This window comes from Toxotes jaculatrix, chromosome 18 (assembly GCF_017976425.1).
Source record: "Toxotes jaculatrix isolate fToxJac2 chromosome 18, fToxJac2.pri, whole genome shotgun sequence".
NCBI classification, from domain to species: Eukaryota; Metazoa; Chordata; class Actinopteri; family Toxotidae; genus Toxotes; species Toxotes jaculatrix.
Genome location: NC_054411.1, coordinates 14,896,607 through 14,917,197, shown reverse-complemented (window position 1 = coordinate 14,917,197; position 20,591 = coordinate 14,896,607). Strand labels below are relative to the sequence as shown.

At 42.3% G+C, this 20,591-nt stretch overlaps 2 protein-coding genes across 3 annotated transcripts in view; one reads left to right on the top strand and one right to left on the bottom strand.

Moving 5' to 3' along the window:
• The first annotated feature begins 145 nt into the window (after positions 1–145).
• Positions 146–2,967, top strand: ndufab1b (NADH:ubiquinone oxidoreductase subunit AB1b). The gene is made up of 5 exons (XM_041062646.1): positions 146–356; positions 1,548–1,667; positions 1,757–1,844; positions 2,551–2,666; positions 2,769–2,967. Exons 1-4 carry the CDS (start codon positions 186–188, stop codon positions 2,640–2,642), a joined length of 471 nt encoding a protein of 156 aa, XP_040918580.1. The 5' UTR covers positions 146–185; the 3' UTR covers positions 2,643–2,666; positions 2,769–2,967.
• A 7,035-nt stretch (positions 2,968–10,002) lies between these two features.
• Positions 10,003–20,591, bottom strand: part of LOC121198447 (trinucleotide repeat-containing gene 6A protein-like) — a 32,979-nt gene continuing 22,390 nt past the window's right edge. For both annotated transcript variants that reach the window (XM_041062607.1, XM_041062609.1), the window contains 16 exons: positions 18,476–18,664; positions 18,174–18,340; positions 17,925–18,002; positions 17,401–17,568; positions 15,937–16,056; positions 15,520–15,657; positions 15,237–15,329; positions 14,936–15,110; positions 14,616–14,762; positions 14,057–14,227; positions 13,827–13,967; positions 13,263–13,370; positions 12,931–13,161; positions 12,276–12,346; positions 11,969–12,108; positions 10,003–11,467 (listed from right to left, as the gene is read on the bottom strand). In XM_041062607.1, coding sequence (XP_040918541.1) covers positions 11,119–11,467; positions 11,969–12,108; positions 12,276–12,346; positions 12,931–13,161; positions 13,263–13,370; positions 13,827–13,967; positions 14,057–14,227; positions 14,616–14,762; positions 14,936–15,110; positions 15,237–15,329; positions 15,520–15,657; positions 15,937–16,056; positions 17,401–17,568; positions 17,925–18,002; positions 18,174–18,340; positions 18,476–18,664 — 2,486 coding nt within the window. In that variant the 3' untranslated portion in view covers positions 10,003–11,118. The remainder of the gene's footprint in view (positions 11,468–11,968; positions 12,109–12,275; positions 12,347–12,930; positions 13,162–13,262; positions 13,371–13,826; positions 13,968–14,056; positions 14,228–14,615; positions 14,763–14,935; positions 15,111–15,236; positions 15,330–15,519; positions 15,658–15,936; positions 16,057–17,400; positions 17,569–17,924; positions 18,003–18,173; positions 18,341–18,475; positions 18,665–20,591) is intronic.

Sequence of the window (20,591 nt, the reverse complement as noted above, 5' to 3'; positions counted from 1 at the left end):
TGTATTTGTCTATTATATAAATGTTTTTTGTATGTACAGTAAGTAACACTGTAAAATGCACTTATAAAATAAAAATGTGCAGAATGAAGACGGAGCTTGTTTTGTGCGCATGCGTACAGCGGAGCCCTTGACCCCGTTTCTTCTTCGCCTTGCACGCTGGGAGCTACCAGTCACTTTTCTCCGTCATGGCGGCCCGTGTCCTGCAGCAGTGTGTCCGCTCGCTCGCCCGGCCCTCGCTGAGGCTGTGCTCCGGTAACCTGGCAGTCAGAGCCGCTGCCGCACCGGCAGCTGCCATTCACCGACCTCTCTCCTTTGCCGCAGACAGTCGGAGGACGCGGTGGCTCGAACAGAGCCGGGTGAGTCTCCGGTAACATTGAACCGTCGTGGCCTAGCGCTCTCTGCTGTGACCTACCGACGTCTTTCAAAACTGCCAGGATAACCTTGCCTGCTTAAGTTCACAGTGGCATGCAAGCAACTTATTATAAGATTCACGAAACTCTGCCGGCTTTAAATCCTGTCCGAAATCCATAAAACATCTGGTATTTTTGCTTACACAACAGCCATGTTTTGCTTGGTAGCTAGCTAGCTAGCATAGTTGGTGGGTTCATTGACACACGTTTGTGTTGTTTCTCTTCTGTCACCTGCAGTCTCCAGTCACTTAAATCTTTAAGCTTAACTTAATCGTCCTCAAACACTGTGGTTATTTCTTGATAATAAATAGCGAATAGCTGTCAGCTAAGCATGAACCTTAGAGTATGTGTTATGAAAGCATCATGCAGAAGTGTTCGTGTATCATGTTTGATGTTATTAGTATGCGAGTCGTGTTATCTAAAGTCAGCAGAAATATGTAGAAGGAGATAATTGAAATCATGCAGCACATTTCATTAAATGGAACCATAACAACAGAGGGAAAACACCTACTCATTTAAGAGAGTAATAAACTCTTTATCCACCCAACAGACACACACACCCCTTAACTTATTGTAAGCCTGAGAAAATGTGGACACATTTGTGATCTTATTTTAGGTACAGATAGAAAACCATCACCTGTTTACCCCATTGGTTCTGTTTTAAACTGTGGAAGTAAAATTTTGAAGTTGGTTCTGAATTGCAGTGGGAGTTAAGAAAGAGAAAGAAGCTGTGGCTTGAACCTGGTTGAGACAATGCACACAATAGAAAAATAAACTATAAAGCAAGTTGCTTTGCAAAACGTTCATCTAACAAACAATAGTAGGTGCCTGTGTTGCTCTGCATTGCAAGGGAGCATTTTGCTGCACTGATTATCTGCCCACCCCGTGTGCCTGAAGTCTCTTCCAGACCCTCCAGCATCCTTATAATTGTACGTACCACACACACTCGGGGCACAGCCTGTTTACAGTTTGTGCTTGTAACAGTTTGACCCACAAATGGGAGGTGAGCTCAGACAGCTTCAGGCTTATTTGTTGGCTGAATGATCACAACCTCCTTACCCTCTTTGCCTCTTACTGCCCTCCCTCCACCTCATCTTCCCTTCTCCTGACACTCTTTTTTTTATCCCTCCTCCTCAGATCTCCTCGGTGGGTGTCTTGTGCCGACAGTACGGAGACCTGCCCCCCCTCACCCTAGAGACCATCAAAGAACGCGTCATGTATGTGCTCAAGCTCTACGATAAGATCAATCCTGAGAAGGTGAGAGAGGCGAGCGCTGATCAGCCTGTTCAGTGATTGTGGAATAAAAAGACTTTTTTGTAATGTCAGTGTTAATGTCTGCTCCACAGCTTCAGACATCCTCCCATTTCATGAAAGATTTGGGTCTGGACAGCTTGGACCAGGTGGAGATCATCATGGCCATGGAGGATGAGTTTGGTGAGTGTATTGACGGCGTGCCTACCTGCCTGTGCAGCAGCTGGTTACTTCAGGATTACTCACTTAAGAGTCACAACTTGAGGATTTAGTCATGAGCTCTGCAAAGAAGAATCTTACTGTTGCTCAGAAGCGATTCCCAAACTGAGGATGCAGCACAGAGAAATACAGGAGTGATGAGACTTCATTTTAAACAACATTTCTGAGAGAAACTGATACTGTATAATACCGTAACTGTCATGTAAAAGCCAGCACTCACCTTATAGTCTGGTCACAGATGATGGGGAGGTGTAGCGTATGTGGACCAAGAAATGCTGGACCTAAGTGAAGGCTGGGGTGAGAGGAAATCAGCTTCAGCATAACAGCACAGTCATGACATACCACGTCACTTGGACCAGTTCTCACTTGGAAATATCGATTCTTTGCATAAACCTGACAGTTTGATCCAAAACAGGTTTTTCAGAAAATGGATAATTTGGTATTCAACAAAAATCAAAATTACCAAATGACTATAAGAATCATATTGTCAAGTTATATTCTAAACACATGAGAATATGTAGTCATACTTACTGTGGCATCAAAATGATTGGCCGGTTTGCCAGCAGCTGATGTTTATCGTCTTCGTGGTGCATTCAAGCGCAGTTTTTAACATTATAAATCAGAGGCAGTGTTTACAGGATTATTCTTATTCCGTGTGTTTCTTCTGCAGGTTTTGAGATCCCAGATGCAGAAGCAGAGAAGTTGATGACTCCTGAGGAGATTGTACAGTACATCGCAGACAAGAAGGATGTTTATGAATAATCTGTTCCGTAGTCCAACACAGGGGTAAGTCTTTTTTTTTTCTTGTGTTATGTCACACACGGCATCTGATGGTGAGATTTGGTCTTGATGAAAAATGTGCTTAGCAGAGATTTCTTTTTCTTCCAGAGAGGTTGACCTCAGCGTGATCCACACAGGAAGTACTTGTGAAGCAGATGGGAGCCAAAACATTTTCCACGTCCTCTCCGTCAGCTCTTCTGTCTATTACGGCATTGTGCTGCCGTGTCTTGTGTTTAACTGTATTTAAATGAACATGTGCTTTGGGAGCTTGGAGATTAAACAAAATATTAAACAAGGTTCTATCACAGTTTTGTTTTTTTTTTCTTCAGCTCCACCCTGTGGTTTCCGATGTATAATTGATTTCTCATGAATAGATCAATAAAGACACATGCTGTATAATGTTGTGTGTTGGGTCTCTGATATTTAGACATCAGTTTTTAAAACTAATTGATAATTTGACCCAAAACTGAAGTTTCCACTGGCCTATATCAGACAGAGGTGTTAAATATGTGCACTACAGGATGAATTAATACAGATTCAGTGTCAAATTTACATTTTAAGATGATGGTAACTTACAAACATATACACAAACTTCTAAAGTGGGGTCTAAGTTTTTTTTTTATGTCTGAGGCAGAGATTTAACACAATCAGTCTAGTGTGAAAGCTGCTGATTTTCTGATGATCTATAGAAAAACACACACTGAATAGGATCCACAGTCGTTTCATTATTTAGGCAAATTATTGCCAACTCAGATGCAAATGTTTTTCAAGTTACATTTTAAGACTGAAAAATGTAAAGTGAAAAAAAAAAAAAGTCTGATGATCATCATCTACATTTCAGCTTAACAAAACATGAGGACCAAACATTGATACTGCTCACAGAACAGGTTGTTTGCCTGTCTACAGGAGAGAATAAAGAAAAGCACAAATAATAATTTAACAAAACTGGAAACAGAACAGAATAACATCAGTGGTCAAATAAATGTTCCATACCTAATAACCCAGTATTTAAGTTTCAAGTAAAGTTTTTTTTTTAAACACATGAAGGACAGTTTACTCATCATGGGTATTACTACTCAGTCGCTTAATTTGTCTTTGTCTTCTTTGTCTCTGGAGGATTTTTATAAAGTTTTGAGAAGATAACTGAAGTTGATCATTGAGTTTGGCTTAAGATGCCAAACTCAATGATCAGGAGACCTGGATTACAAACTGGAGGAGCGGAGATTTAAAGAAAAGGCCATTTAACAGCCAGGAAAGGTTTGTCAAACGATGGTACTGAAATGTGAGAATCCATACTAGCAGAGAAAAGTTAGGGTATCTTGGTCTTTACCGCTTTAATTTCAAAAACTAAGAAATACAGGTTAACCAACAGAGGACAAAACGAGGAAACATTAGATTGCCTACACTCTGTAAAACTATTTAAACAGTTAAGTGTTACGGATTTTTTCAATTCAATTTTATTTATATAGCGCCTTCCACAATCAAAATTGTCTCAAAGCGCTTTACAGAGACCCAGAGCCTGACCTCAGAGCAAGCACTTAAGGCGACAGAGGCAAGGAAAACTCCCTTTTAACAGGAAGAAACCTTGAGCAGAACCTGGCTCAGATGGGGGACCCTCCTGCCGATGGCCGGGCTGGGTGAAAGGAGGAAAAGGAGGAAGATAGGACAGCTAGGAATGGAGGAGATTCCTAGCTGTCCTAGGAAGCTAGGACAGCTAGGAATCTCTGTCTGTATTATGCTATTATGAAGCATAATAGCATAATACAGACAATGTGGGTCAGCATTTACATTACAGTTAGTGAACAGTTATTGGATAATGTGTGCTCAGCAGATTAGAATTATGAAACAGAGCACGGAGCACGGAGCATGGAGCATGGAACATTAAACATGTTAGAAATAGATCATTGTAAACAATAAACAGCAGCAGGTGGGTGGAGCCAGGACCATAGGACATGCAGCTCCGGAGCCAGAGATACCTGCAGAAAGGTACAGAGAAAGAGAGACCAGAGAGAAACAAACACAGGACTACGGGACAGAGAGGACACAGAGTTAATGACATGTAATAAAGGCTAATAAATTTGAGAGTGGGTCTGAGGAGAGAAAGAGAAAGAAGAAGAAGTGCGCAGTAAATCATGGGATGTCCCCCAGCAACCTAGGCCTATAGCAGCATAACTAGGGGATGATTCAGTTGCCTGAGCCAGCCCTACTAAGGGCTATATCCTTAACTGTAACAGTGTCTATAGAGATAATTGTGACTAACTATAAGTTTAATAAATAACTAGGACTGTAACTACAACTAATTATAAGCTTTATCAAACAAGAAGGTTTTAAGCTTTGTTTTAAAATTAGAGAGGGTGTCTGCTTCCCGAACCCAAACTGGCAGTTGGTTCCATAGGAGAGGGGCCTGATAGCTAAAGGCTCGGCCTCCCATTCTACTTTTAGAGATTTTGGGAGCCATAAGCAAACCTGCATTCTGGGAACGAAGCAATCTGTTAGGATGATATGGTACTATCATGACTTTCATCTTAAAGAGTTTTACCTACAACGAGATGAGTAGAAATAAAGACTCCAGGAGGTGACCACTGAGTCATTGTTAGTCTTTTATTGAGGGTTGTACCCAAGTTATACAGCTTTGTATGCTGGCTGCAGGAGCCAGAGGGTTACAAACAGTAATCAGTATACGAGTACAGCCAACAGAAGACCTACTACCTACTACTCTACACCTTAGTACAGATTCTCTTAAGAGCACTAAAATCCAGAAAAATAAGGAGAAAAAAAATACAGAACAAACCAAGCAACAAAGGAAGGAGAATAAAGATTAAATGAAACCAAACAGACAGACAGCATCAGAGGAGACATTCATTATTAGAGCACACTGGAGTTGGTTTTCTATACCTTGTAATATCAGGCGACTTCGTTTTTGTCAATTTTCATACCCCTACAAATAAAGATTGTCCTTCAAAAAGTGCAGTTTCCCCCACAGTTTAAGATAAAATCCTTTGATGACCCGAGGAAGACGTTTGAAAATAAAAAGGTACTTCCTGTTTTGTTTGTAAGAGAGGAAGACTTCCCCTCATTGATTATAGACACTGTACGTTTATATTCTCATATATATATATTATATTATATTATATATATAGTTTCAACAGTCTCCCAAAGCAATGTGCATAATAGGTTTACAGGTGATCCAACTACACACTGTGGATTGATAGAATCTCTATAAAAAACATTGTAGTTGTGTAAAATTTGCAATTTCACCGGCCTCGCTCCCCTCGGCTTATCGAGGAGACAAGCTGTGAAAATAAAGAAATGGACTTTGCAAATCTTAACCTGTCCTCCTCTCCTGCTACAACTGGCCCGACGGTTGCTAGGTAATAAAGGTTTTTTCAGTTTTTATTATTATTAGTAGTAGTAGTACGATTCAACGATGGCACAACATGTTTGAGGAATATTATTGGGAATCCCATCTCAGCTGTTTTTTTTTCTGAAGTTTTTTGGGATTTTTTTTTGTTTGTTTTTATTTAAAGAAAGCAAAAAACCCAAGGTGGACATGGAAGCCTGGGTTCAACACTCCACTGCATAGTCTCTCTGAGCGACACCCATCCCCTCCCCTCTGTACTGTGCCCACCCCCACCCAGATATCCCACCCGCCCCACCCACATCTTTGTGCTGGTTAGACTAAAGCTTTTCAGGGTTTGTTTGTGTATATTCATACTAAATGTAAAATGACAAAAAAAAAAAAAAAAAGACAGCAGATTCTCACAGTTTTTGTGTTTTTTTTTTCTTTTGTTTTTTTGTGTTTTTTTTTTTGTGTATTTTTTTCTTTTAATGTGTCAAAAAAATTGCCTTAGCGCTTTTGATCGACAGTAGGAGCCATTGGGTGTGTGTTATGATATAGCATTTGCTCACAGGATAGTTAAGTCAAGAGAAAAACAAAGTCACATTTTTCTTAAATATTAAAAAGTAGTGAGTTTCACCAGCCAGCTTCCCTCCTCTTTCTTTCCTTCCTTCCTTCCCACCCTCCCTCCATCCTCCCCTCCTCTGGCCCTATTGGGAAGCTGCTTGGCAGCCCTGGGGATTGTACATTGCTCATGGTGGTTTTCACTTTCTGAAAAGGTTTTCCTCACATCATCCTTTTGCAAATGACATTTTTTTTCTTCAAGCATTTAACATTGTCCAGCTTTTTAAATACACGTACACACACATACACAAAAAAAAAAAAAAAAAAAAAATTATCAATCCCTTTCCTTCCCTCTAACCCTCCCTCCTCAATTTGGCATGATACTGTGTTCAAACACACACACACACACACACACACACACACACAGATTCTGTATGAGACTGGGTTTTTGCTCTTCCCACAAGACACACACACACACACACTCCAACAGTAGATTGGACGAGACAGAAACAGAGTGAGATTAAGCTGGGAACCACAACAGTAACATTAATGAGAGGCGTTTTACAGACATTGCTCGTCCCTTCTCTAACAGCAGAGCAACGCTGCCTCCTGAGCTGCTGATCAGGGGTCAGTTTGTGTCCCCACTAATGGTTAAGGTAAGGATACTGAGGAGGGACAAAACTTCTCCCAGGTCAGTGCTGGGAGAGAAGCGCTGCCAAATTCAGAATGAATGAAGTGTAAAGTAATTTCATCAAGAGCAGAAAGGGAATATAGACTATTTAGAGTTCACTTGCCCCAGACCTCCTGTCAGTTTTGCGTTTCCTCTCCTGTAGTTAAGCTTAGGAGACGGAGAGGGAGAGCTGATCCTGGATAAGCCAGCAAAGAGGCAAGTGCAACCCTGTGTCCCTGAAAAGCCAGGAAAAACCAGCCAATCACAAGTCGCATCCCCTGCCTGAGTCACTACGGGCCAAAAAGAAGGCTTGCCTCGTTTCAGTCAAGATGCAAGCACCTCCACAGCAACAGCCAGCGATCGCCATGACAACCAGGTGTGGTCAGAACAGTAGCTAAATACTTATGCAAAAACAACAAGCAGTGGTTGCTTTATTTCATTTTTCCCGGCATGGCGGTTCAATGTTTTAGGCTGATCAGGTGCCAGAGAAGGCAGATCGAGGCTTCGGCCATCATTTATACTGTTTAAACCGTTTTCAGCTACATTCTGGCTCAGTTCAGGCGGCGCGGCGAGGGCCACCGCTCTGACCGGCCGGCCCAGTGAACAGGGAGACGTAAACCTGGAAAGGGAGGGGTAACGCCCTCTCCCTCCCTCTTCTCTCACTCCCTCACTGGGACCAACAAAGCACCATCTTCTCTAATCACAGCAAACACACACACACACACACACACACACACACACACACACACACACACACACACACACACACACACACACACACACACACACACACACACACACACACACACACACACACACACACACACACACAAACAACTTCCACTTCAGTTGAGAACATGTAGACGCATGAACACACACACACAAACAGACTTTACCCTGTCACAATACTCTCACAGACGCACCTTCTCCCTCAGACAGACCTGAAAATCCAAACTACACCACCATCTTCAGTCTGACTGACCGGCCTTTCCTCCAAATCCACCCAAGTGCAAAATCCAAGGCTCCTCAGTTCAATTTGTCAAATTAAGTTAACTCAAAAACAAATGACAAACATGGTTCAGATGTTCCACTTGATAACATTTGTTAAACAAGACAAAAACATATACAAATAAGAGAGATATATAGTTTAAGCAAAGAGATCTGGAATTAAGTAAACTAATCTTTTGTTTGATTGAATTATTTGGTAGAGAGCAGTTCAATACTGGCACACACCACTGTCAAGTCTGGCTAATACTCAAGGTTCTGTCTCACTACGTATGCTTTGAAATTGTTAAATATTCACGGCTAAACTTAAAAACACAACTAAAGCCAACATATCTAGTACTTCTGAAATAAAAACCTATATTGTAGGGTGAAAACGCGCGCACACACACACAGAAAAACAGGCTTAACACAGAATAATTACACTGATGAAGAAAAAAAATTAAGGTCCATGGCTTCGCTAATGCTGACTTCTCGTTCACGCACTCTCTGAAGCTTTTGTTTTTCCCCGAAGAAATTGTGCATCATAGTAACTAAACAATCACTGGTAGATAATTCTATTATTCACACGTGTATTTTGTTGACAAACACCACTGGTGGATTTACATTCACGCTGTTCGCACACACAACTACGACTCCCTCCCTCAACCTGAACCATTCCCCTCCAGCGGTAGAACTCACACCTGCCGGTACAGAGCATCAAATACACACACACACACACACACACACACACACACAACTTCAGATGAGTACCCTGCCCACCCCAACCCCCCCCGCTCAAAGGAAAAAAGAAAAAAAAAAAGAAAAAAAAAAACAAATAAAACAGTACAACAATACAATCATATTCTATTTGTAAACAGGTAGAAGCCACTTGACTTGTTGTTGCATCTTCGGACACAATTAGGATCAAGGCAATGAAATGTGGACGACTTTTGCACTGTTAAAAAGAATCTTCAACCAAAACAAGATTTTTAAAGTTTTTCTTCTTTCCTTTTTTCAAAACACCATTTGTGGCAATGAGAGCGACTTAAAAAAAAAAAAGAAAGCAAGTAATATTTCGCATTTTGTTGTACTTAATGAAACATTTAAAACATTTCATGAGACACGGGAAAAAAAAAAAGAAAAGAAATGCCTCTCAGTAGGCCATTTGAGAGGCTACAGTATGCATAGATACAGATTCGCCTTTCTCTTGGTTTTTAAGTCCGACAAGACAACATTTTCCACTGACAATCACACACTCGCACAATAAACACTCCCCACTTTTGAATTTTTTTTTTTTTTTTACATCAGTGGAGTGGAGGAGTGGAGGAAGAGGAGGAGAGAGAGGGAGCGTTGGGTTTTCTACAGCCCGTCCTCCACCCCCCCACATTAGGACCCCCCCCCACCCGACCCCCACCCCAAAAGACAGCATATCGAAAGCAGTGTGTTGAGCTTCTCCAGCTTAAAGCAGTTATTTGGCAGAGAAAAAAAATTTACAGACCTATACATCGTTTTCAGTGCTAGAAGTTGGATTTTCCTTTCCTACAAGGAGTAGTAGTTTTTTTTTTGTTTGTTTTTGTTTTTATGTTTTTTTAAATTCAACTACAAGGGGGGGAAAACTGGCTTGATTTCCTGAGAACCATTGCTGGTTATTTAGCAGACAAAGAGGAATAGTTCAAATAACCAACGCCATGGCCAAAAACACTGATCCGAATTCCCAGAGTTACAAAGCATCATCTTCGAGTTTAAATTTTTTTGTCGTTTTTCTCTTTGTTTTATAAATTTTTTTCAAGTTTTTTTTTTAATAATTTTGATTTTTTTTTGTGCGTTTTTTTTATTTTATTTTATTTTATTCCATCTTCTCTTTAAAATGAAGAATGAACACACGTTCCGCCTCCTAAGTCTTGTAAACAAGAGGTTGCAGTGTGGCACCTCCAAAACATTGAAAGCCTATTCTGAAAGTGCTGTTCCCCCCCAAGCCCACTGGGGGGCTAATGGGAGGGCTTGCTAGATAGGCCCCACCCCTATATTAGGATGGGCGGGGCTTGCTAGTCCCAGCTGCGGCTACAGTCCTTTGCACTGCAGAGCTCAACGTTCTTTAGTTTTAAAACAAAATTGGTGCAATACTTTTTAATGTCACTTTTACTATCACCAGATAATCCTCCTAAGTCAGCTTTTATTCTTCTTTAACTATCTGTTGATCTTGAACTCCACGACAACGCAGTAAGGTAGGCGTGCCAAGGCAGAGAGGAGCGCACACATACTCATTCACACACGCAATCACACACACAAAGTACTTCCACACACGTGCGCGTGTACACGCAAACACACATACGGTAAGGACCTCAATGAGTAAACAGCTACACTGGAAAAACTGGCTGCTCCCTCTATATTGCAGATTATATATACTGAGAAAAAACCACATTCAGTGCAAAGTTAAAAAAGCTCATACTCCAACATTGTCAGCAAACAAATGCAAAAAAAAAAAAAAATTAAAAAAAAAAAGAAAACGTTAAAAATAAAAAGAATTGGAATTCAAATAAACATGATGAATGAAACAAAAAATATATATATAATAATGAGCTCGACTGAAGCTTTTTTCGGTCTGAAAGAGCACTACCTGGAAGCAAATATCCATCCGTTCACATTATAGAATTGGCCTGCATGATTCAAGTATTTCGACTGATATGTTTTTGGGCTAAAACAAAGTGGACATATGTGCAGAGAGAGAAACGTAACTTGTTTTCCACAGGGGAGACCCCGTTTTGTTGAATATCTTGTAAGTGTGAAAGAGTCCCAACTAGTGCCATTGCGTTTATAACTACATTTTTTTTTCCATTTTCTTCTGCTGATTATTGATAATTCTCTACTGACCCTTCCCCCAGCCTGTTTGATTGGCAGGCGGTTCACATGGAGTCCCCACCCCCTGTCAGGTGATCAACTGGGAGGAAGGAGCTGATTGGAGAAGGGCTGCTGATCCTCCCCGACTCTGTGCCACTGGGGCTAACCCACAGGCTACTGGAATAGTTGGGCCCGCCCCAGAGGGAGGAGCTGTGGAGATCGCTGCTGTTCCACTGGTTGGGTTCAGGAGCGCGGCTGGGAAAGGGGTGAGACTGATCCATTCTGCTCTGAGATGAGCCAATGGCCTGCCAGCCGGAGGAGGGAGTGGCCAATGACTGCCCTTGTGCAAAGAAACGGTTGATTTCCTCCTCGCTGGCAAACTCAGCCAGAATAGTAGTGTTCCCCAAAACACACCTACAGTGAAAGACCAGGTCAAAGTGTGTGAGTGTGATTGTGTCTGCTGCTCCAAAACATCCTGTGGCTGGGATTTACAATAAGTATGTTTACATGCACACGAGTAAAGAGGTCACTCAGAGGAATCAGGTTATGCAGGTGGTCAGACAATATGATACATACCTGTAGTAACCGGTTACTGTAAATCTGTGTTTCAATGAAGCATGACCATGATGAAATGTCTCCCCCCTACCCCTGACCTTATTTTGGGAGCATTATTTATATTTTGTAGTGACTGTAATGTTTAAATATCCTCTATCCTGTTTGTATTGTTTTGTTTTTGTGTGTGTGTGTGTGTCTGTGGAGGGCTAGTAAGAACAGTATTGAAGTATTCAAAAGTACAGTAAAGGTACCTTTATGAGACTGACTCGACTACAGCAGAGCTGATTTAACACAGGACTATAATGTGAAGGTAAACAGAACATGTATGTAATGTGTACAAGTGTTGTCTGGTGTTCTTACATGTGCAGGCTCTTCTGGGCCTTGGCAGCCTCATCCTTGGAGCTGTAGCATACCACGGCGTTACCGTGCGGCAGGTTGAGGTGGAATGTGATCAGAGGGCCGTGCTGCATGCACAGGGTCCTCAGGGTAGAGCCGTCAATCTGGGGGACAACACGCACACACAGAGGGGATTAACAGGGACAGTATTATACAACTGCACAAAAGTTTTCCAATTTTCTTAAAAAAAAAAAAAATCACACAAAAACTTGGAATAAAAAAACAAAACAAAACAAAAAACAGATTAAATGTTACATTCATGTGCAAGTACCTGAGGTGTGAGATTTTTTAGAACAAGCCATTGGGTTCTCCCTGAGCTGCTGCTGTCACCCCAACTGGAACCTGCCAATACAAACGCAGTGTGAAATCATACTCAGCTGAGGCCACGTACATTTTAAGTAAAACGCAAGTATAAAGAGGTAGAGTGGCTGAAAGGGTACAGGTCAGTGGTGTCCTCTCGCCACAGAACAGGGGTGAAGTGAAGTACGTGGTACAGATGTCATTACTACAGCATAAGACATTCAACCATGAGAAATAGAAATAGTGTTGGAGGATGTGGTATCAAAAACCATGATGTTAAAACAGTATTATAATAATAAAACAACTTATTACACAGGTTTATTCAATGCACCATCCATTGGTAATTCTTGTTTCCAGGGCAGCATCTAAATACACTTGGAAAACAGGTCGACTCACAATCAATAAGAATTTAATTATTTTAGTTAAGAAGAATCTGCAAAGGCAGTTGCCAAAACATTTAGAAAACGTGATGTAGTCTAACCTCGTCTGATTTCCACCATTAGTTAAGCAAATCTGGAGCACATATTAGACACTGGTATCAAAAATAGATATATTTCAATTACCTATGGTAATACCAAGTAAAGGCAAAGTAATAAATACATTGGCTAATCATTTTTCTCTCTCACCAGGTGTGTATCTGGACTCAGAGGAGCCCCATCCCCCCAACCTCAGGGCAGACGTGTCCCAGCCAGAGGAGGCAGGGCTGGGCTTCTGGCTGGTGAGGCCAGGTGGTGGTCTGGAGGGGGCTGCCACAGGCAGCGCCTTGGGAGACAGGGGGACCTTCCACAGCTCATGGGCTAGGGAGGAGTTGGACACAGAACCGCCGCCGGGAGACCACTTTGACTCACTGGGTCTGGCTGCAAGGGAGAGAGCAGAACGAAGTGAAGCCTTCTCACATTGCTCCCATCTGTGGTCAGATCTTAAACCTTCTTAAAGAGTTCCAAACAGAAATACATACCTGAAGTGCTTTGTGCTGTACTGGTGAGGGAACCGCTGTGGCTGGAGGCACGAATGGATGACCAGGCACTGTTAGAAGGCATCGTGGTGTTCAGTGATGAGGATGGCCCTGGGAGTAACAAAGACATGGGTCAGTGACCTGTGAGTTAAATCTGAATGCAGCATTAATTCTGCTCATCAAACACGAATCCTTTCAAATTTATTTTTAAATCAATTTAGTTCTCCACACATTTAAATTGCAAAAACTTTCGCTCAGAAGGCAGAAACACTACAATTCTAAAAGACCACCTGTAGCTAAAACCTGATGACATCTGAGCAGCAGAGCAGACAAAATGTTGACTAACATCAAGTAAATCTGAGCCATTACAACAGGTATGGCTCAGATTTTTTTTCCACACCTAGTTTCTTGGTTATTTAAGTTTTTAAGTCGTTCTCTAAGAAACCAGCTTTGACACTAGCTCACAATTTATAACTGATAATTTTTCAGCTTAGTACAAGATGGAAAAGTGAAAAAGCTCCCACTAGTTTCTGTTTATGTTTGGCCTTGAATAAGTGTGTGACCTACCGTTGTTCCTGTCCCTGAGGTGGTCTGTGTCGCGGACGGTGTTGATGGAGAGGTTGTTGATGACACTGCCGGGGGTCACATAGGGGTCAGTCTCAGGGTCAATGTTGGGGTAACCTTTCCAAGGCTCCCCGGGCCGGAACTCTGCAGGCGCACACAGACAGAGCGATTAGCGGTTTTTGAAGCAAAAAAAAACATTTTTCTTGTTTTTGCGTTTGTGAAAACGGGGCTACCTGGGGGCCAGGTGACAGTGTTTCCATGGGGCGGGGGGGAGTTGGCACGGGGCGGCCAGCCATCGCCCACCGAGCCCATTGATTGGCCGGGAGGACTCAGGGGAGATGGGCCAGGAGACAGGAAGTCATAGAAGGGAGAGTCCTCCAGACGCAGCCCAGACGACATAGCACCTGTGGGACGAACACAGCGTAGTCACACAGATGATTTGGTTTTAAGTAGTTTATGCCAGTGCTAATTTTTAGTCATGAGTATTTTTTTTATAAGCATGTAAGGCCAGAAAACCAAGGTTTCAATGACCACAGCAGTTCATAGATTTCCATCTATCAGTCACTTTCACATATAAGTCACAGTCACAGGAAAAGTTTTTAATTGAAACCAACGTTAAAGACAACAGGAAGTGAGTGAACAGGAAACTTTTTCTAACTTGCTGCACCTCTGTGGTGGCCCTTTCACAAGTAAATGATAACCTCTCACTGACTACAACGGCACTTTCCAAAATCATCAGTGAATGCTGTAGCATCAAACTAGCCTGTCAAAAATAAACTAGTTCTTATGTACCAGGTTTGCTGTTCTGCTCCAGAGGGTCAGTAGCCCAAAGTTTCTTCAGTCTGGACTGGGGCAGCTCTTTGTAGCTCACAGCTCTGCCGCCACTACTACCACCACCAACACCCATGTCCAGGGATACATTCAGGTTAGAGTTCAAGCCTGGTGGGAAGGGGGAAACAGGAGAATTTCAGTCAGTCTCAATTTAAATAAATAACGAAATTCATATATAATATAATATAATTCATAGGAAAATACCTAAACCTAAATGTACTGTTATTCTAATTTGGGGGAATCCACTCATTTTGAAAAATGACTGTCACTAGCAAACATACTTAAAGGGAAGTTGCTGAAGGATCCGAGAGTGGCAGCATCCTTCTGCATCTCAGGGGTATTGTGAGACAAGTAGTTATCCAGGTACGGTTTGAGAGGCGGGGCCTGTTTCAACAAAGAGGGGTCCAGGTGACGTGGGGGCTGCATCATTGATGGAGACGAACCAATAGGACGTGTCTGAGGAACAGGAGGCAGGAGGTTAAGAGAAGTAAACCAAGGAGGCAACACCACAGAGACACTGTGCTGTTTCATAACAGTGTGGGTGTGATGTAGCAGGATCCAGAGAGATTTTCAGGCACACACCTGTTCAGTCTGTCGTCCCACGGGCATGGCCCTCTGGCTCTGAGCCTTCTGCTGTTGCTGTTGCTGCTGCTGCTGCTGCTGGAGAAGAAGACGCTGCAGGAAAACAAGAGGGTAAAAAAAAAAGTAAATAACAGTTTCTCTGTCTCTTTTCACTTCACAGTAACAAGCATTTGTCACCTATGTTATAGGTATAGATCTATATGCTGTATTTTGACAGCAGAAAATGTCCTCTTCTCCATGCTTGCATGTATGTGTGTTCAAGTGCATGTTTCCATCACTCTACCTGTAAGTGGCTGATCTGGTTGAGCTGTGACAGCTGATTGAGCTGGGAGAGTTGGTTGAGCACAGCCACCTGCTGAGGGCCAAACAGAGGGTTCAGACTTCCGTTACCTCCTGGGTACTTCAACAGGGATGGAGGGACCTGAACACAAACAAGAATTTGGTTTGAGTTTTTCTTTGGACTGAATGTTTAACATAAATCAAATCAAATGTGATTTCTAGACACAGAAATGTTTTCACTTTGGCAGATGTCTTATCATTATCTAGAAAGTGTTTTAAACTGTTTATAGTACAGTGTGTTAAAGTTCATTCTCATATTGTAATGAAATAAAGGAAACCAATAGCTGCTTGAAACACAGGAAAAAAAATGCATAAACTGAAAAAGCTATGTGTGTTTTGTGGTTTTGTGTGTGTGCGCTACCTGAGAGGGCAGGATGGGTGGAGGCACTTGGTTACGAAGGTTGGGTTGGGGGGGGACCTGGGACTGGGGGCCGCCTCGGCCCTGTGCTACGCTGCTGCCACCCAACATAGGGTTTACATTCTGAACAGGGAAAACACAAAAACACACATTGTTGTGAGTCAAAAAATCAGGTCAGCCATTCATGTGAAAAGGACAGAGAAACGGATGACTTTATGATCACAGGCTATTAGCTCGGCGGTGAGTGCTTTCACAGTTGGGCAACTGTGGGAAATGAAATTTTAACATTTTAATGGGTAATCTAATAGACTACCCTGCATGTAATATGCAGCAATACACACACGATTGTTTCTTTTTGTGTGTGTCTTAGTATCCTCAGTAAGAGTATTTGGCAGACGGTTGACAAAGGACCCTGCTAAAGACCTAAAAGCACCACCCTCTTCATCCTTATACACTCACCTGCCGAGCGGCCAGAGGACTAGAGTGGGCAGGAGATGGCCCAGAGTCGAGACAGGGGAGAGGCTGAGCAGAATTGGAAGGGGAAAAGCTCATGCTTTGAGTGGAGGAGAGCTCATCAGAAGCTGGGCTATCATAAGCAGAGGGGGAAACAGACAGCTGCAGAAACAAGGCCAGGCGCACAGCAGATGGACGGCAAGCACAGAAGGGAACAGGAAGCACATCAGCAGCCAGAGAAGTGCAGAGAGGGAAGGAAAAAAAAGAAGGAAAAGAGTTAATTATGCAGAAGAGCAGAGCGAGGAGGAAGAAGACAGAGTAAGAAATGTGAGCACAGAGGACAGAACAGGAGAGAGAGTGAACAGTGTTGGACTGCATCAAAGAGTAAATAAAAAACAGGATACGTAGGAGAGAATTAAGCAACAGAAAGGAAGGGAGAGCAATAGAAAAAGAAAGTGGCATCAAAGGATGGGAGCCAGAAAGATAGAAACAAAGGTAACGGACAAGCAGCGGCTAGTGCGGAAGGAAAAGCAGCAAAGCCAAACCAAACCACTGCAGTTTTGTACAGGACATGAAAGGGAATGAATCATTACTGCACAATTACAAATCACTTGCAAAACTAAACCACTTGTTATTATAATTAAGCATGCAAGTGTGCATAATAAATTTGTTTTTCTTTGGGTTTTTTTTGCTGATAAATAACAGAGCCTAATTTATCATTTATAATGGGTAGTGATGAGATACTACAACATGAAAACAGCGAGTATCACATGAAACATCGCTTTCCATAGTCCACACATCAAATGCAGTGTGTTAAAACAACCACTGTGGGGCACAACAGGGCTGAGAGAGCACTACCCAGCCAGATGTTTGCAGCAGCTTACATGCATGAGACTGTCTCCCACATACATGCCTCGTGATCACCACAAGAGTAGAGAGACTGAACAAATCTGTATCAAGTATTTTCTCTACCTCTACCATACCCAGGAAAAAAAAGCTGATGCATCTGCTTACCTTGTCATAGTAAGGGCTGCGATCCATAGCAGACTCCTTGTGGAGCTGGTGTCGAGACCCAGGGTTCTTTCCCATTACTCCATTAAAGTCTCCCATACTGCCCATGTCCATACGCTTGTCCTGCACCATCCCTGCTCCTGTCTTCATGGAGTCATCAGGAGAGTCTCTCTGCAAGTGGAAAGATGGGAAAATTGAATTATTGAGATAGAAAAGCATAAATGTTGCACTGATTCTTCAAAGAGAATTTTACTCTTTCAACACTAAAGAGAATTTAGAAACACTGATGTCCATAAACAAAGTAAGGCTTTAAAATGGACAGATATCTCCTGGTAGGAAATTCTGTAAATATGGTTCTTCTGATCATGTAGCCATAAAAAGTGTGTTTTCTATATGGTCAAAGCTTGTAACAGAGTTGTTGTGGTAAACACAAATGCCAACAAGCCATTTCAAGTAAAGATGCTTCTACCATGTAAACACATTGTTACTGCTTCCAACACACATAAATAAAGGGAAATAGTACTTACAGGGAAGTTCATGCCACTGAACTGGTTGATGAAAGGTTTCATCCAGGATTCATCCTGTTTGTTGACTGGTTTGTTCATCTGAAACACGGCAGACAAATCACTTTAGAATAATGTCGCTGGCTGAAACTTATATGCTACTCTGTCAAAAATAAAGACGACTAAAAGAACTCCTAACTTTAATGAGCTTTACTTTAACATCAGATGGTGTTTGGTTGTTTGGTAACGTTTTCATGTCTAGGGTGAACAAACCTTGTTTGAGCCTTTATGCTTGTAGCTCCAGGTGTTTTGGTCATGTGACCTGTTGTCCTGTTGGTTGTTGCTCCACATGCCAATCTCCACCTCTTCTTCCTGGTCCCAGCTATTGCCCATGGACACCTCCTCACCACACCATGTCTCCATGGGTTTGGGACCTGGAGCTATCAAGGAGGAAGGGAGGGAGGAAGAAACTGAATAACAACCAGTGACTGTATTTGCCGGACTGTTTTAACATTAACATCCTCTTGACAGTTGCAAAGTTTCAGCTGAATATTCATATTCATGTGTGCACCTACCAGGCTTATGCTGGCCACCCCACCCGGACCCAGACTCTCTGCTGTCCCTGCTGGGCTCATCCCAGCCGGAGCTGCTGTCCATGGGCTTCCCCCAGGCAGATGTCCCGTTGTCCACTGTAACAGGCGGAGCAGCGGTAGGCTCCCCCCATGATGAGGACTCCTTCTGCTGGGGGTATGGCTCACCCCAACCTGGAGGAAAAGGGAGGGAGTCACTCGGTTGTCCTTTATGTGGTACTGTCTTAAACCTGCAGGTTTAATGTCAATGTCACTATTTCTATGCTAGAAAATATATACGGTTGCATTCAATTTATTATAAAAGCACCTAAGCTAATTCCTGGTCTCAACAGTGGATGGACAATATTTCCAGAACAGTATTAGTTACACACATACACACAGCAACATTATTTAAGCTATATATATTTATTTTTATTTGGAAACATATCTCATTCAGAGCAGCTGCACTAGGCTTGGATCATGTGATGAGTAACATCGACACCTCAATGCATATAATCTTTCGTGAAACTCAGCTGACATTTTCATTTTCACAATGTTTCACATTCATTGTTTTCCTCCACTTAGAGAGACAGCCCTGCTCATATACGCAGGGAACCCTGCGTCACATTTCTTATGTAAGCGTTACACAGACCCCTATACACTTTCAAATGTGAGACTGTGTGTGTTCAAGCGCGTGTGCGTATGAGTTCAAAAGGCTCCTGTTACAGCTGACCACCCAGACCTGCTACTTTCTCCCTGCACAGGAGGCGTTTGGGGAGATGCCAGGGATACCTCCCTGTAAAAATAGGACAGATCATGGGGTGGCCTCAGGCTCTGGTGTCCCTCATGTGACTGGGCATGCTCGCACACAAGTACATGCACACAACAACACAAAGAAACATGCACACACAGCTAATTAAACAAATACACAAACACATACAAACTGGCACATGCTTTGAGGCAGATTTCCTATACACTTGCACAGAAGCAGGGGTGCATGTCCATCTAAACAGATGCAAACGCACACATACAAATTAATCTGTAACCCTATCCCCCATCTACTGCTCTTTGAAACCTATTGTGTGTATGTGCCTTTGTATATATGCATGGCAAAGAATCTCTAGATTTCAGTTGCTCATATGCAAATTTAAGACTATATTATATAATATTTCTAACAATCGTTTTCATCCAATTTTCAATTGTGCTTTTGAAATTATCTGAATATATGCATTTATCTATGTTTCAATCAACACTTCGCTCAAATAATTTTCTCTAAACTCATCATTTTGCTGCTTTCAGTGACTTTTGCACTTTTATGTCAACAAAAATAAAAGAAATATTAACTAAAACGAATCATTATCCAGAAGATAATTATTTTCTCAGTAGTACAGTAGCTGGCTAGTTCACCCCACCCTTCCTAGCCATCCACTTAACTGCTCCAGTTAGCTTGCTAGACCAGCAACCCCGAATAACCCTAACAGCCCCTCCCCTTCTCAAGCCCACTTCTACAGAATAGCTGCCTTACTCGTTTTAGTTTTCCCATCTTACATTGGAACCGTTCCTATTACTAAGTCACCAGACCTCCTCCTCTACCACTCATGGTCTCTCACTCTTTCTCTCAAACCCAACAAAAGCCTGTGTTTCAACAGAAAGCAGAACTGGCGGGTGAGAGAGAAAGGGAGGAGGAAAAAAAGGCGAATGAGAGGAGAGAAAAATCAATGCTCTTAGCATTCCAAAGGGATGACTCAACCTGCTTTACAGAAGGACCTCAACATAGACAACACTGCAGGGAGATGGGAGAGAATGGCTCTACGCGTTTGTTTCCTGTCTATGCTTTTGTGCTAACTGTGTATGCCTTTGTATATATTTGTGAGTGTGTGCCCGTCCACGCTTCTTGTGTTTGTACCGTCACAATCTAAATCCTTTTAAAATCTTATTTAAGCTATCTCAAAAAGAGCGTGTGGATGGGACTTGCACCTTTTTATCCATTCTTCAGGCTTACAGACCGCACCAGAAGGCCTGCACTTACATGCTCGCACCATTTTAGGTACAGGTTCATGTCCTACCTCAGTACTGACTACGAAAACAAAAACAAACATTAATCTGCGAGCTAATGCAACCC

Excerpts from the sequence above, each read along its gene's own strand:
- ndufab1b (XM_041062646.1), top strand. The coding sequence starts at position 186 with ATGGCGGCCCGTGTCCTGCAGCAGTGTGTCCGCTCGCTCGCCCGGCCC. Across the intron at positions 357-1,547 it reads GGTGGCTCGAACAGAGCCGG|ATCTCCTCGGTGGGTGTCTT; the intron begins GTGAGTCTCCGG and ends CCTCCTCCTCAG. Across the intron at positions 1,668-1,756 it reads ATAAGATCAATCCTGAGAAG|CTTCAGACATCCTCCCATTT; the intron begins GTGAGAGAGGCG and ends TCTGCTCCACAG.